General features: G+C 28.6%; 2 protein-coding genes and 1 long non-coding RNA gene across 7 annotated transcripts; 2 read left to right on the top strand and 1 right to left on the bottom strand.

Moving 5' to 3' along the window:
• Positions 1-7: 7 nt before the first annotated feature.
• Positions 8-10,834, bottom strand: LOC139782963 (cytochrome P450 4C1-like). Of its 5 annotated transcripts, none has more exons than XM_071722055.1 (13): positions 10,698-10,834; positions 9,322-9,549; positions 8,882-8,991; positions 8,526-8,616; positions 5,959-6,144; positions 5,664-5,757; positions 5,118-5,220; positions 4,835-4,940; positions 4,536-4,642; positions 4,386-4,454; positions 3,552-3,720; positions 2,990-3,169; positions 8-2,914 (listed from the first exon to the last, which is right to left on the bottom strand). In XM_071722055.1, exons 2-13 carry the CDS (start codon positions 9,476-9,478, stop codon positions 2,739-2,741), a joined length of 1,548 nt encoding a protein of 515 aa, XP_071578156.1. In that variant the 5' UTR covers positions 9,479-9,549; positions 10,698-10,834; the 3' UTR covers positions 8-2,738. The 5 variants fall into 5 exon arrangements, with proteins under 5 accessions (XP_071578156.1, XP_071578158.1, XP_071578157.1 ...); XM_071722057.1 differs by having other exon boundaries at positions 5,118-5,211; XM_071722056.1 differs by lacking the exon at positions 10,698-10,834 and adding an exon at positions 10,405-10,682.
• An 886-nt stretch (positions 10,835-11,720) lies between these two features.
• LOC139782960 (uncharacterized) lies at positions 11,721-13,528 on the top strand. Its single transcript, XR_011721072.1, has 2 exons — positions 11,721-13,222; positions 13,339-13,528. It is a non-coding gene; the product is annotated as an uncharacterized lncRNA (long non-coding RNA).
• A 2,271-nt stretch (positions 13,529-15,799) lies between these two features.
• On the top strand, positions 15,800-17,426 carry LOC139782968 (52 kDa repressor of the inhibitor of the protein kinase-like; the record flags this gene model as incomplete). The annotated part of the gene is made up of 4 exons (XM_071722069.1): positions 15,800-15,902; positions 16,667-16,852; positions 17,023-17,088; positions 17,310-17,426. Coding segments are annotated over exons 1-4 (470 nt in total), but the record flags the coding sequence as incomplete, so codon positions are not given.
• Between the last annotated feature and the right edge of the window lie 161 nt (positions 17,427-17,587).

Here is a 17,587-nt window from a genome sequence, read left to right as displayed (position 1 = left end):
AAACACGTAAATTTAGTAAAAATTTATTTAATTTCTAAATATTTTAGAAATATTACATTATCACAAATGTTTTTGTTACTATAAAGTATGTCACGATAAACCGAAGTTCTTATATTAAACGCTTGCGAGTGACTGATCAGTTCTGTTATTGCACAGAAAAATAAGAAGTGTCGAAATCAACACTGATATACTTGTATTTACGCAAGAATATATAATCTTGAAATGAGATTATATTGCATTAAATGAAGAAAATTTGTTTGAATAAAGTCATTTATATATTATTATTAAACGAAGTTTTATATAGTTCAATCAAGAAAAGAAAAGTTGAAATTCTTATAAGAAGCTTATGGTAATCTTGCGTATATACGAAACAATCTACATCTTCTTATTAGAATTTCAACTTTTTATTTCAACATTTTTGTTTCTTGGTTGAACTATATGTATAATGACTTCATTCACACACACAAGCAAATTTTCTTCGTGTAACGCAATATAATCTCATTTCAAGATTTTCATGTTGTTGGAACTTGAAACTAAATATATTTTCAAATCAAGAATATTCTTCTTTTTCCTGTGTGATCTATTTACTATTCGTTCGCTTTTATGATGTTCTGTTTGATTATTTGAATGGCGTGAACACAGTCTTAGATGATAACGATGCCTAAAATTTATTATAAATAAGCTCTTTATAAGATTTAAAAAAAATTGCTTATATAAGCAATATAAATAGTATTACCAATACAAGGGTTATCGAAATGGTTAGAACCATTGATTTAATATCAATTATGCAAATCATATGCAACTAGTGTTATGCGTCCGTGATTCGATTCCGGCCCGGCCTACGCCTATACCTCGTTTAAGAGGTGGATTCCCTGTTCAATGGGAAGTTAAAGATTAAAGATACATATGGATTAATAATCCGTTTAAAGATGGGTATACACTTAGAGAACGAACAGCAAACGCGAACGTTCGGACATTATTTGCATTTGTGTTTCTTGGTTGTTCGTTCTTTTTTTTCGGTTGCACCAAACACCAGAATTCGACCACATTCGGTGTTTGCTGCATTTAGCAATTTGAGATTTTTGGTTATATTTGTTGAATAATGACAACAAACGTTTAATTGCGTTCACTGTTTGTTCGGTGTTTGTTCGCTAAGTGTATACTCAGCTTAAGAGTTTGAAAAGTTATTGTTGGCATATTATAGACGATAAGAGCTTAGTAAGATAGCCTCAGTGTCAGTTCTTATACTTTGAATAAAAAAAAATACATTGAGATAGTGGGCGAGTGAGAGAGTGAGCGAGCGAGAGAGTGAGTGAGCGAGAGAATAAAAGAGCAAGCGAGATAACGCTCATCGGCGCATTGCTTTTTCCGCGCGTCCAGCGGTCGACGACGTTATTGTTATTTCACGACAAATTTGACAACACGATGATAGTTCGTTTTAGTAGCATGTACATACAGGTGTTTTGTAAATCTTGTAAATGTGAACGATTATCCTCTTGTATTTTGCGATTCGTGAATTGAATGTTCACGTTTCCTAAGAGCAAATGTATATTCTGAGAATGTTCAGAGGATATCGTAAAGTGTAAGATATTATAAGGATGTTCTCAGTATATTAAGACATTTTTAGTATATTCTACAGATATACCGGATATTAATGCTGTTAGGGTTGTGTGACAGGAAATATAAGGGTGAAAATGAGATTAGTATAGTAAGGTTAATATAAAGTAGATTATACCCGGTAAACATCAATTAATACATTAAAAAGGAATATAATTTGTTGGTATATAGAATATTATCGTTGCAATGAGTAAATTGTAAATGTAAGATAACATGATAAATAAATAATCTTATATGTAACCTTATATGTAACAAAAAAACAATAACTTATACGTAATAAAATACAAATTAGAGTATCACTTTGTTAATCATGAAAATTTGAAAATGTAAACGTCTGAAGTTATTTATACATTGCTGGACATTATTTTATGTAAAATCTGCATTATATTTGATAATACACTCCGTCAAAGTCTTACTTACACTATAGATATTTTGTATGGTTTCCGATTTAATATAATATGTACGTACACACATAATACATATTTTATAGTGTGTATATTTAATACATAAAACATAATACACATAATAGTTCTTCCTATAAAGATTCTTTTCTAATATGTTATTCTTTTACGCTCTACAAGTTAGAATATATTTTGAATAATTGTGTGCATTTCAAGAATTAAAATAAATGTAATATATGTTATTGATTATGTATAATATGTATAATATTTCTTATCTTTACGATATTTTATGTAAGGATCCCGTTTGTCTATAAAAAGATTGTCAACAACATTGACTATATAGTAAAATAATTATTTATTGAATATATATTTTATATATTTTATATATTTTATATATTTTATATATTTTATATATTTTATATATTTTATATATTTTATATATTTTATATATTTTATATATTTTATATATTTTTTATATTTTATAAAATTTATAAAATTTATATACTTTATATTTTTTATATATTTCATATTTTTTATATTTAATATTCTAAATATTTTATATATTTTATATATTTGTTACATTTCATTTATATTTCAATGTTGTGACCGATAATGACACGTGAGCAAAGTGTTACTATTATGATGCAATTGACAATCGTTTTGTAAGCAAACAAAACCTTTTCTTTGCCTTCTACGATGTTCATTAACTCGGTATTTGCTTCAAAGGCTTAAATTCGTTTTACAGACAGGGATAAATTTTACACGAAGTTGATCAACGCGAATTACCAAATCAACCTTCGGCCGAAGGTTCTTTAAATAATCAATGGGCTCCAAGTAAAAATTGTGTACCAGAGGAGCTATCATGGCCTTCATTTCCAGCATAGCAAATCGTTGACCTATAATTTGGTACATATCGTAATCTGTTAATATGACATGGTATTACACATCAGGATATAAAAAATACAGCTTACCGATGCAGTTACGTGGTCCTGCACTGAATGGTAAATACGAATAAGGATGACGATGTCGGATCTTCTCAGGCAAGAATCTATCAGGCTCAAATACTTCTGGATTTGACCAAAAATTTGGATCTCTGTGGACTCCGTAAATGTTAAGATGCAACAATGTTCCAGCAGGTACCAAATATGACTCTAGAAAGCATATCGTACAATTAAGACTTAAAAAAAATAATTTAAGCTGTATTAAAATTTTAAAATTGAATATACATATAATACAACGTAGGAATAGTTAATAGTTGCCTATAATTTGCAAGATAAAAAATATAATGTAATTATTATTCAAATTTTACTGAGCATTACTTGCTTAACATTATTTTCTGAAAATATTATACGTTGTATTAGATGAAGCTTTGTATATAAAATTTTGAAATATTATAGAAATAAAATCAATAGAAATATACAAATTTTTAAATCTTTGAAATATACGGGAATGTTGCCTTTTATGCGTATTTAATGACATGTTTGCGTAATTATTTAAAAATTTATACAAGAAAAAAATTGATTAGATGCATACGTAATTTTACGTCTTCCCCAGCAATTCGTGATATTGCAAATACGCTGGGATATAAGCGCAATGCTTCCTTTATACATCTGTCCAAATATGGTAGGTCTTGCAATAATTTCATAGTAAACTTCTGCTCATTCTTTTGCAAGGCAGTATTGACTTCGTTCCTGACACGATCCTGTATCATCATTGTTAATTAAAAGGCTTCTCTTGTTATTGTGATGTTTATACGTGGAAACAAATATATCTAGGAAATATTTATTTTACAAATGTTTTGATTAATTTATTTGAAATATGTGTATATAAATTGCACTTAAGATATAAAAGAATATTTGAAATATGTGCGTACGCTTAAGCGTGTGCGTGCGAATATTTTCTATACATCTATTAATTCAAAAAAGCAAATTGTGTACATACATATACACACTTAAAAAATATTTAAAAAGTTAGATATTGATTTATATTTAATCGTCCGTTTGTATACATTTTTTTTGCATCCTCGGAGTGTATACGTGCGGGTCTATCACGTTGGACGCTATTTTTCTCTAAAGTATTTTAAAAAATTTGAAAAAATTTTTTTTCTTCTTCTTCTAAGAAGAGAAGAAAAAATTCAAGAAACCTCTGTCTACACTGTAGTTAAAGATTTTATAATCATTTCGATAAACATCGTTAATTTAATATTTTCTGGAAAGCTCGCAAGTTTTATTTGCTTATTAAGTCATAAGCAAATATCATTTTGGCTCGGGCGCTATAGACTCACGTATACAGACGGAAGGTTAATAAATAACTTTTGGAATTAATTAATTTCTTTGTCTTGGAATAGCAATTTACATTTGACGATACCTGAATGTCCTTATGCTCAGATAATAGTGCCGAAATGAAGCACAGACCCATCGCTGTAGTATCATGACCCTATAATCGTATACATCAATGTATTATAATATATGTATCTATAAATAATGAATAAGAGAGGTTACAAAAGAAATTATGTACCTCAAACATAAAAGTGTCAACTTCCTCTCTAATATCTGAATCAGTCATAAGGCCGTCACGAGATGCCGCTATTAGAAGATCCAACATTGCAAGCCGTTTTCTTCGTACTAAATCGAAATACGTAAACATGTCTGTATCAAATTAACAACTCAATTCTTCTGCGACGTTTTCATTACATAAACTTGACTACGTTAAGAATTTAAACTATAAGTATAATATTCATAAGTTGTAAAATATAATTAATGAAATTAAACACCAACCAGATTTAAAGAATAGCTATAACTGATTAAATTACGTACCTCTTACCGGTTCTGCGTCATCTCTCTTTGCCGACGTGTCATTATCAAAATTTTTTAAGTATTGACCATTAGTGCGATTATGATAAACTTTTCTTTCAGCAATTATCTATGTATAAAATACATTAACATTATAATGGTTCTTCTATAAATACGTTAATAATGTGTTGTTAACATTTACAAATTATAATTTTTCTACACTCTAATTATGTTGTAATTTCTTTGTGTTGTAATAATTCTAAATAAATAATGTCTAAATATAATATTAAGTAGCATTTTTGCATACTTGTTTAGTAAATCCATGTAATATTTTCAGCATCTTCTTTTGCTCTTTACCTTTCGACGTCAACGAGAATATCCAATCGCTGTACAGCCATTGCCTAAATAGTCTAAATAATTAATAAATGTTAGGCATGTTACTTTAAGAAAAGATAATAATGTAAATTTGGAAAACATATATTTCTTTAAGCTTTTTGTATACTTTTACAATTAGTTTTATTTCATTAACTATATAAAAAGAGAATACATTAGAACACTAATAAAATTATGCTAGATACATATGCAAAATCTTATATATAGTATAAACATTACATCTCTTTTTAACTATTTATTTTTAAATTTGTTTTTATTTCTTTTTAAATAGATAATTTAACATACACGTAATTCATACATTTCTAATTAACGAAAGTGATAATTTACCTTTACATTAAATATTGTATTATTATACTTATAATACCTGTTCATATAATTATACAATACAAATTTATATTTTAATTAAGACAGAATATAAATATACAGTTATTTATAGCTAATAAAACATGAATTATTATACCTGTAAATAAAAAGTTCTCCCATCCGATGAACTGCTTTTCGATACTGCTGCTGAAAATCACCGAGGCCTCGTAAAGAAGTGCCCATGGCAGTTTCTGCAAACGCATTTGTAAAAGTATCATGATAATATTATTATACATATTTCAAAAATCTGTGGCTGTAATAATTATATACGAATCAGTATCTATGTTGTGATATTACTACTTACAGTTTTAAAAATTTGATTTTAGTCTAATTTTATATATCAATAGGAATAAAATTTACAGTTAAAATATATAGTTATGAACACATTATACCACATATTGCATTCAGCGTATGTTCACTAAAAAATGGTACTAAATTTTTCACAACTGTGCCTCCTGCATTTTTCAAAGATTTGGTCATGTTTTCACCTTCTTCGATCAAAATCTGAATAAACTGCTGTAATATATTAAAATGAAATGTGGGGGTTAATATCTTTCGTCGTAGATGCCACTTGGCGCCTGAAACATAAATAACATGTTACACAATTGTGGAATAACAATCTGAAACAAACATTGCAGTGAGATTTGTATATTTTTTACTTAATTTGAAATTTATTGATTTTTAATAACCATATTACAAATGTATTTCTTTTGTGATATGTGTTTAAACTTTTACGACGGCACATTGTGTAATATAACGTACTAGCTGGTTACCCGGGCTTCGCCCGGGAGTCGTTTTCCTTCAAACGACTTCATTTGGAGTAGATTTTTTTCAAAACGGGACGGTGAAAAATTCCCAAAAAATTCATATAGTTCTATTTTGCATTCCAGAACAACATATTAAAATTTCATGAAACTGGCTGCATTTTTTTGTAGCCATTGAACCTCCTTAAACAAACATACATACACACCAATCTATAAAAATGCTATAAATTGAAAAATATCACTTTTTTATCGACTAAAGTTCAATTCCGTCGTATACAATTCTTTGAAATTTACTCAATTTATTTCTTAAAAAATTGGAAAAATTTCTTAACCGATTTCCAAAAAAATCGGTAACAAAAAATTATACATTTTATGGCACTCCCCGGGAAATTCTACCCCTGTTTTATATACAATTCTTTAAAATTTGGTCAATTATTTCCCGAAAAATTAAAAAAATTTTGAATACCGGTTCCCAAAAAGATCGGTAACAAAAAACTATACAGTTTATAGCACTCCTCGGGAAATTCTACCCCTGTTTTATATACAATTCTTTAAGATTTGATCAATTATTTCCCAAAAAATTGAAAAAATTTTGAATACCGGTTCCCAAAAAGATCGGTAACAAAAAACTATATAGTTTATAACACTTCCCGGGAAATTCTACCCCTGTTTTATATACAATTCTTTAAGATTCGATCAATTAATTCCCGAAAAATTCGAAAAATTTCTGATACCGTTTTCCAAAAAGATTGGTAACGAAAAATTATACACTTTATGCCACTTCCCGGAAAATTCTACCCCTATTTTACATACAATTCTTTGAAATTCGGTCAATTATTTCCCGAAAAATTGGAAAAATTTCGGATACCGGTTCCCAAAAAGATCGGTAACAAAAAACTATACACTCTATAACACTCCCCGGAAAAATTCTACCCCTATTTCATATATTTTTGGTAAAAATTCGGTCAAATAGTTCAAGAGTGTATAAAGAACATACATACATACATACATACATACATACATACAGACATTCTATTTTATATATGTTACGGGCAATTTGATAAATTGGGCATTATGCATAATGGCCGGGCAATATGCATAATTCCCAATTTGTTCGGTCAAAATGATTAATAGAGAAGAATTAATCAAATTGCCCGGTCATTATGCATATTTCCCAATGCTAAATGGTCATTTTGATAAATCACCTTATTTGAGTTAATTTTCCCGGCAATCTTAAGCCCCTTGCACAATAGACGATAGCGATAGCGATAGCGACAGCGACAATGTTGCCAACAAAGGTATAACCTACATAGGTTAGATGACGCGCTTTAAAAGTATTTAACTGTTTAAAGCGCGTCACTAACCTATGTACAAGTTTAGCGACAGAATAGTTGCTTTTTTCAAAGTCATCAGAAAATTTTTTCCACCGAAAGAGAATACAACCGACAATAAGTAATAATTAATCCGTATTTGATAAATAAAAAAACCAAATATCCGAGTTTAGTGTTTTTTTCTTATTTTCTTAACGATATCTTAACAAATTCTAGCAACCCCCAAATTTTATCAACAGTTTTGGATTCGAGGGGCAAAAATACATAGAATTTACCTCTTTTCAATTGATTTCTCGTTGGGGCCCTAATTGTAGACATTTACCGAAAGTTGAAATTATAGACAGACTGCCATTCTTTTTAGAAAGATATTTTAATATGTTAATCACATTTCCCACTTGTCTGTGGGCATTATGCATAATGACCGGTCAGTTTGATTAATTTGAACATTTTGGCTTTTATTATTCAAATGTCCCGAAAGAAGCGGGAATTATGCATATTGCCCGGCCATTATGCATAATGACCGAATTAATCAAATTGCCCGTAATATATATATAGATAAGAAAGAAATTCTTTTTTATACGCTTATCATCTTTTTTTATAATATTTATATTCAATGTGATTATATCAATTATTAATTTATTTTTATATTTAATAATACTTACAATTATTTTTTCATGATTAATATGAGATATTGTAAACATATATGTAAATCTAATTACTGTGTGATATAATATGTGCTGTTTACATTTAATTACATAGATTTATTCTGTTATCAAAATTGAAACTTAAAACAAAATTTAATATAAAGCCAAAGCAAAATTTAATAAAGCATGTACCATTTTTACATTAATATCGTGATGTTACCTCCACTAGTGAGAAGACCAGTACCGAACCACGGATGTAAAATATCATAAAAAAGACTCTTTTCGATATGTTTTGTGCTGCTTAATATTGTCTAAAATTACAGAAAATATTAAGTTAAATGTTATTTAATTTGGACGCCATTTAAATAATCAATTAATTGATTTCACAAGTATTTTAAATATTCAATTATCTCTGAGAGATGAATGAAGAGATAATCATCTTTAATTTTAAATATTTAATTATTTCAGACTTTTGGCGAATAAACATATTTTTGCAAAATAAAAAACATAAAGAAGTAAACATTTTATCGCTAATGTATCAATAATAAAAAAACAGAATAAAATTTCATATTTCACCTCTAAATCATTCGGATGACGGATGGATATTAGGGGAAAAAAGAATCCCCAAGCTTTTCCAATGGGATAAAACTCGTCAGTTAAGGTAATCAGAAACTTCCATTGTTCTTCTAAAAAATGTATGTATATATGTTTGTTATGTAAGTTTACGGAAATATTATAAATATTGATCGAAATATGTATGATTGACTTTATCGTTATATTGATATAATGTACCTAGATATTTTATTCCTCAAATAACTTCAGTAATCAAAAAATGAATGTTATTGCTTAAAAATATTTACCTATAAGCTTAAATAATTCTTAAAAGTAGTTAACGTGCAATAATATCGATAATTATATATCTCAGAGAAAAATGGTTGCAAATTTTATATTTAAAAATTTGTGTGCACAGGTGAATATTTATTTACGGGAATATTGTATGTGAAATTATAACTTACCTCGTGAAGCAAGATATTGAAATGCATTTCCAACAATCGGATAACCTGATGGTCCTGGTATAAGATTGATAAGTCGCCCCTTTCTTCCATGATAATGCACATAGTAATTAGATATCAGTAGAATAAGGGTAAGTAATAGCAGTATAATAGTGATCATTATTGACTGACGAAATAATTAGCCAGTTTTAGCAAGTTTCGTTTCCTTTTTCTGCTGTTTTCTTTTAATATCTAAAAACTCAATTGATTAGAAATCAACACATAAAAAAGAGGTCATGGAGCCACAACAGGGTGTTCGTAACCTTTATTTAAAATAATACTTTAACAAACGTTTCGGTCTGTTATCAGATCATTTTTAGTGTAATCAGTCAAGATAATACATAAAGACTAGTAAACAAGGAGATGTAAATAAAAACCGCAAAATATTGCATTAATCGCATTAGTTCTTATTTTAACTAAAATAATATTTTAACAAATGTTTTGGTCTGTTATCAGACCATCTTTAATGTGATAACTTAAGGTAACATAAAGACCGGTAAACAAAAAGATAAAAATATAAATCACAATAAATGCATTAATTGCATTAGTTTTTATCGCATTAGTTCTTATCGCATAAAATTCGAATCGAACAAACATTCTATTTTTTAAATATAAAAGTCGAGGAGTAAACTGAAATGAATTACGGATTCACAAATAATAACATGTCATCGAAATAAACGTGTAAGTAAAATGTTTTCTGAATATGTGCATAAGTGATGAGATGATTAGATATGATGTTCTATGTAGAGAGTCATGTTGTAAAATTTCACTAATGTTATTAGTTTATTGTGACATGTTGTCATTTGTGAATCCGTTATTTATTTCAATTTGTTTCTCGACTTTTATACTTTGAAGAAATAGGATGCATTCGATTCAAATTTTATATTGTAATAAGAACTAATGCGATTAATGCAATGTTTTGCGGTTTTTATTTACATCCTCTTGTTTACTAGTCTTTATGTATTATCTTAACTGATTACACTAAAGATGATCTGACAACAGACCGAAACGTTTGTTAAAGTATTATTTTAACTAAAGGTTATTTACAAACACTCTGTTGTGGCACTATATGCTCTCTTTTTATGTGTTGATATCTTCTTTTAGTTCTTAAATTACACAAGTCACTAAATATGTATTTACGGTCTTTATATCTTAATTACGTTTGATAAATAAAAAGTACGTTTAAATACTTTATTAATACTCTACTACTAACAAATTTTGAAGAGATATAATGTATTATTTATTTTATTAAAAAATGTGCATGTGCACAACAAAAATGTAAATTGAGTAAAAATTTATTTAATTTCTAAATATTTTAAAGATACAAATGTTTTCGTTACTATAAAGTGTGTCACGATAAACCGAAGTTTTTATATTAAACGCTTGCGAGTGACTGCATGATCAGTTCTGGTACTGATCTATTGACTATTCGTTTGCTTTTATGATGTTCTGTTTGATCATTTCATTGACGTGAACAGTCTTAGATGATAACAATATCTAAAATTTGTTATTAATAAGCTTTTATAAGATTAAAAAAAAATTGATTATACAAGCAATATCTATAAATAATATCAGTAGTATAAAGGTTATCAATAGCGAAATAGTTAGAATCACTACAATGTCGCATATGATTTGCATCATTGATATTAAAATGAATAAAGAGATTAATATGGAATAATAAATGTGCCGTATCTATTAAATATTTAACGATCTGAAAACTTCTTCAACTTTTTTCGATTCCTTCTCTTAGTGCTGCATCAATACCAGCACAAACAGTAATATAATACACTTTATAATAAAAGAAAATAATTGTTTTAATATTGTATAAATTGTATAAATATTGTATTGTTGTGACTGCATCGTCACCTCTCCAACCGCCGAGAATGCTCTAGAGTCTATATAGAGTCTAGAGTCTAGACGCTCATACATGGAAATATCAAGAGGCACGGTAGTGTCTCGCGTCAAGTACACGCGAGGCGCGAGACACTACCGTGTATATTTATGCGAGCAGGAGAATTTTTAGTATGTTCAGATTTTTAATATGTTTCGATTTTCTTGTACGGTTGCAATTTCTGAGAGAATGCGCTAACGATCAAGCCTCGCAGATGCATATTGAGAGGGGGATGACGCGTGGCTCCGTGGTTGCGCGAATGATTTTATTAACTCAAAGGTCCGTGATTCGATTCCGGCCCGGCCTTCATTTCGCGTATACCTCGTTTAATGGATTCCCTGTTTAATGGGAAGTTAAAGATTAAAAATGCATATGGATTAATAATACGTCTAAAGCTGGATATACACTTAGAGAACAAACAGCAAACGTGAACGTTCGGACATTCGCATTTGTGTTCCTTGGTTGCTTGTTCTTTTTTTCGTTTGCACCAAATACCAGAATTCGACTAAATTCGGTGTTTGCTGCATGTAGCAATTTCAGATTTTTCATTATATCTGTTGAATAATTGACAACAAACGTTTGCATTCACTGTTCGTTCGGTGTTTGTTCGCTAAGTGTATACCCAGCTTAAGAGTTTGAAAAGTTATTGTTGGCATATTGCAAGTGATAGACGGTAAGAGCTTAGTAAGACCAGACTCAGCGTCAGTTCTTATACTTTAAATTAAAAGAAAGATGCATTGAGAGAGTGAGCGAGTGAGAGAGTTTTCGAGCCAAAGGATTAGCCCTACGAAAAAAATTAAAGAGACCTATTTGTGTAGATCGAATTCCAAGATAAACACCTTCCATTTGAAACATTTTTTCGTAACTGCATCCGTTTTCGAGAGCAAAAACTTTTTTGGGGGACAGATTTTTTGGGGGCCCCTTTAAAAATTAAGCAACAAGGGTGGAAGGGTCGGATTTTTAGTACGGTGGTCAGAGAACTATTCTGACTAATTTTAATCAAATTACCACTATTATCAAAGAAGTTTTAACTTTTTTTTGTGTCCTTTGTGCTCGGACAATATTGGGAATTTGGCCACTATGACTTCCCGTATCTCCAAAATTATCCTCAACTTAAAATTTGCTGAGATTAATGTCCCATCATGTAGCATTGTTTGGCATACAATTCGATTCGAATTTAGAAGGCCACAAAATTGGTTAAGGGTCATTCTCTATTTCCACCATATTTGTTACATAAACTGTTCAACACTTTTTAAGAGTTTTCTTTTTATAATAAATAAATTATTGCAGTTACTAATGACCTATCCTCAAAGAAGAACCGTCTATTTATTATTTACTGCAATATCTTTTGCGTGGTACAGATTCTACGCTCATGTACTGATACTTCATTTTATTGAACTTTTATTTGTGAAACATCGCAGAGGTCAGGCTTCTATCTCTCTGCTGTTGCGACATTATTAAATACGCGTCGTATTTAATATCGTACAAAGTATGACGAAGCCACGTGATCTGTGTATCAGTAATTATTTTACCGAACAAATCTAAGTGCTATAAAAGAATAGCAATAAGAAAAAAAGAAAAAGAAAAAGGAGGCCAGTGAAATGGCCAGATGTGACAGGGAATGCAAGGAGAGTATTTCATAACTTATTATTTATTATTTATAAAAATTGTTCGTTTGCGCTGCAATGCAGTTTTATTGTGTAATAAAATATCAAGTAGGGGAGACCGGGGCTAAAAGGTCAACGGGGTTGAAGCGTCAAATCAAATATCTCGGAACCTGTATATTGTGCGAACTCGCTATTAACATTGTAAACGCTGCTTATGGTACCCATGTGACCAACGGAGTTTCGGCAGGTTACCTGCCGTGTTATGATTTTTACGAGGGCAAACGTGTTTTCGGAAGGTGAAAGTGAAATTTTTTGCGCGTGGAAATTTTGTAATATCTGCAATAATATTTGCTCCCCAAATCTCGAGGTACGTGATTATAAAGAGTAATGCATGCTGAACACGAATCCAGTGTAGTTTTTTCATTATCGTTGATGTCTAATATTTCGTGGGCGATCAAACCTGAAACTTGTGTTTGGGCACAGTATATACAGTAGCGCAACTCCGCTTATTTTGTGAAGCCAAGCTGTCCACGGTCATGCGCGACTTAGGGCAAGTGATGGCAGCGCCCTCTGAGCGCCCATTTCAAATAGGTCGTTATGTACATTTATAGTTAGATATGTATAATGTATATTTATATAATGTTTAAATAAATAAAAATGTAATATATTTATATATGACAATAGTAAAATTATAATAAATGTATTCTAAATGTAATGGAAATATATAATTGTAATAAAAATATTTCTTAGAATTTAAATGTCACTAATTAATACCCTTATATAAAATAAATCCTTATAGAAAATCCTTATAGAACAAATATGAGTATATAACAATGTTTTATATAAATAAATGTTATAATAAATATTATAATAAATATTAATAATGCTTTTAGAGTATTTATAATTTTGCTTCTTCATAGAGGAAGCTTTGTTTTCGTGAATTTCGTATATGAACCTTTGATCGTGTATAAAGTTGGGTCTAGTCAACCAAATTTAAATGAATTATATATGAAATAGGGGTAGAAGAAACCAAAGAAAAGATTGTTTTTTGAGTTTTTGATGCCAATATGTTCAGAGTGTTCTAAAATGTCGAAATATTGCATTAAAATCGCATGTCCGTCTGTATGTATGTGTGTATGTGTGTGCATATGTTGTCTGTATGTGCTCTAACTTTCGCAAATATTGAGATATCGGGCTCTTTTTTTTTAATCGATAGAGAATCATTCAACGAAGGTTGGTATTGAATTGGGCGATGATCTGTAAAAGGGTTCTTTGAAAAAAAATTTTTTTTTAGAAAAGTGTGTTTTACGCTGTAATTTTTTAATATTTGAGATAGCGATCTATATCTAATTCTATTGTATTTTCCAGTTTTTTCTACCCCTATTTCATATACAATTAATTAAAATTTGGTTAATTAGTTCCGGAGTTACAGACGTTTGAAATTTTTGAGAATCTGTACATAAATAGAACCCTGTTAAAGTTTGTTTTAAAAATAGAAATAATTTATTTTTAAATCAATAAAGTAACGTGTTATTTTAATCTCGATATTTGTATAATACGAATACTATCATACTATCATACTATTATATAAAACCCGACTGTTTGTCTGTCCGTCCGTCCGTCCGTCCGTCCGTTTGTCCGCGAACTACTCATTTGTTAGTGGACCGAATTTTTATCAAAAGTATATGAAACAGAGGTAGAATTTTCCGGGAAGTGGATAGCTTCCTCTATGAGGAAGCCAAAATAAATAAAGTAAGAAAGTTTCACACTTAAAAACTATGAGGAAGCAATGTGCAAGTTTCTACTTGCACCATGTTTAATATCAATTTTAAAAGAATTTTATTTATAATTTTACGCATCACACTATATGTAACATATATGTGAATATTCCTAAAATTAAAATGTATATGCAATGTAATGTATAGTAAATATACATTATAAATATACATATATGTATACACATATATCATACAATAAAGTATGCTATATTGCAGTTACATTATCCAGTGAGAAATACCTCATCAAAACGATATCAAATTGACGTCAAATAGATGAAATTTTCATCTATTTGACGTCAATTTGATATCGTTTTGATGAGGTATTTCTCACTGGGTAATGAGTGAAAAATTGTGATAGTAATACATATATATTTATAAAATTATTTTTGAATAATTTATTTTTTACAAAGCAAAAAAAGAACAGATTTATATAATTCTTTTAAGTAAATTTTTATGCATCTATCTAACACACACACATATATATATATATATATATATATATATAAAAGAATTATATAGATCTGTTCCTTTGTTTGCTTTGTAAAAAATAAATTATTCAAAAAGAATTTTATAAATATATATGTATTACTATCACAATTTTTCACTCATTAATGTAACTGCAATAAAGCATACTTTATTGTATGATATGTGTGTGTTAGGCCCAACGCGCAATAAAAAAAATTAGAAATAGAAATAAATATTAAATAACAGAAAATCTCTCTTTTTCTGTGATATAAATATATTTAATTTAAAAATCTATCTTTTCAATGTCTTTTCTATATTGTGTGTTGGATTCTCTTTGTTGTTGGCTTGCTGTTGACTGAGTCTACCGTCATTTGTTTATTGCGTGAGAAATTGGCGGTAAATGTACGTCAGTCAGCTGTGTCAATCAGAGGTGCATTTAAATTGTGGTGTCTGATTAAATGTCAATTCTCATGACAAGTGTAGTGTTACATTGAGTGATCTACTAGTTAAGTGCAAGTGAAAAGGAAGTGATAAGGAAAGGAGAAACCAATTTTAGGGATTGTAATCTGTATAAACAGTATATACAGGTTACACAGGTTTTCAATCCCTCGTGAGCTTTTTTTTTTGGTCTACGCTTTGGTCTTGATTTTGTTTCAGATTTTGCTGTAATTTAGAGTGAAGATTTTTCAAGAAAAAATATATTATGACTTCGAAGAATACTCATTGGTGTGCAGCACCAAACTGCATGTTGGCAGTAAATTTAGAGAAGCGACATTATTTCCGTTTTCCAAAAGAGCATCAAAGGTATACATATATTACTTAATATTTAATATATTATAATACATAAATATTTTAAAATTGTATAAATAATAATATGTTAGATTTTTGATTACATATATATATATTTTTTTTTTGTCATAACTGGCATTATATATTGAAAAAGAGAACAAGTTTAGCTTCAAAGTCATGTAACTCGGGCAAAAAAATTGTAGAAAAATTTTAAAAAAGCAATTTGTACGTAAAAGATTGTAGTTTATGGAAATTTAGTTGTATTTGTCGAGAGAATTTATCCTGTCACGGCATAGAACGTTAAAAATACGTAAATTTAAGGGAAAAAAACGATATGCCCTTTTTTAGAACACAGCACTGAGAAGATTAAGAGATTTTTAAAAACTATCAATAGTACGTTTAAGTAGAAACTTCAAGTTTTGAAATGCTTTTTTGAGCACCTCTGTATGATGATTTTTCACGGAGTTACAACGATTTGAAGATAGCCCATTTCTTTCTTTGTAAAACGCGTTTCCTATTTTTTTAGAGTAGTATATATTATGTGCAATGCACTGCTTTCAATTAAATGTTGAAACTATTAATAAATGTCTGAATGTAGATATGTAATCCAACATTTATTAATATTGAATTATAAATATTAATTATTTTATAGTTATTTATATTATTTATTATTAATTTTTTAGTATTTAATTAATTATTTACTATTAACAATTAATTATTTTTAATTACTTATTAATTGTTTATTTATATAATATATTAATATATTTAATATTATATAGATGGTTGGCATGGGTACAAGCATGTGGAAGGCAAGATCTTATACCTTTAGGACCAGAATATGCCTATCGAAATTGTCGTCTGTGTCACCATCATTTTGAAGAAAAATGGTATACAATTAAAGCAAGAGCACGACTTCATCCAAATGCCATTCCAACGAAATTTTTTATGTCAGATTTGAATAATAGGTAGGCTTTCATCTTGTTATTATTACTGTAATAATTTAAATAACTATATGTATAAAATGTGTGTGTTTGATGTTTATATATAATACAAATATAATGTTTCTAATATACTGAATATGAATATATAAATAAAATATAAGAAAAAAAATTGATGATAATAATTCTTTTTACAGTAATGAAGTTTCCAATTTAATATCTGAAGAAAAAGATGCAGAAAATCAACAAGAGGAAATAAATAGGTATATTTAATGTGAATTTTTTTATCTATATTTATTTTAATAATAATATAGCATATCTCTATTATATAAAATCTGTTCGCATTTTTCTTTCAATAACAATATATATACAAATATAAATTGCTTGCATATTACGTGTATAGATAATAAAATAATTTTGCTTTTATTAAACATAAAATTAATAGTAATTAAGATTTTATCTGTTATCATTGTATATTTTTCAGAGATCTACAGCCAAGAGAATCAGAAACTGAAGTAATGCAAACAGAAACTGATTGTGAGCTGATAGAAGGAGATGAAACTGTGCCATTGCATGCTGACATAGAACCTCAAATTGAACCGTAAGTTTTTATACATAAATTATTAAAGTCAATTATATACAAACATATACATATATATACAATACATACATATATACATACATACATGCATACATACATACATTCATATATATATATATATATATATATATATATATATATATATATCCGCAAACATTTTT

The sequence above is a fragment of the Temnothorax nylanderi genome, unplaced genomic scaffold, assembly GCF_030848795.1.
Source record: "Temnothorax nylanderi isolate EJ_2023f unplaced genomic scaffold, tnyl_v1.0 TNYL_tig0456_pilon, whole genome shotgun sequence".
NCBI classification, from domain to species: Eukaryota; Metazoa; Arthropoda; class Insecta; order Hymenoptera; family Formicidae; genus Temnothorax; species Temnothorax nylanderi.
The sequence above is the reverse complement of the archived record's forward strand: the minus strand, read 5'-3'. Positions and strand labels throughout refer to the sequence as shown.

What these genes read in the sequence shown, in the direction of transcription:
- LOC139782963 (XM_071722055.1), bottom strand. Translation starts at nt 9,478, where the DNA reads ATGATCACTATTATACTGCTATTACTTACCCTTATTCTACTGATATCT. An exon ending in TCAATATCTTGCTTCACGAG is followed by an intron (nt 8,992 to 9,321) that starts GTAAGTTATAAT and finishes TACATTTTTTAG; the next exon opens with AAGAACAATGGAAGTTTCTG. An exon ending in GGAGAACTTTTTATTTACAG is followed by an intron (nt 5,221 to 5,663) that starts GTATAATAATTC and finishes TTAATTATTTAG; the next exon opens with ACTATTTAGGCAATGGCTGT.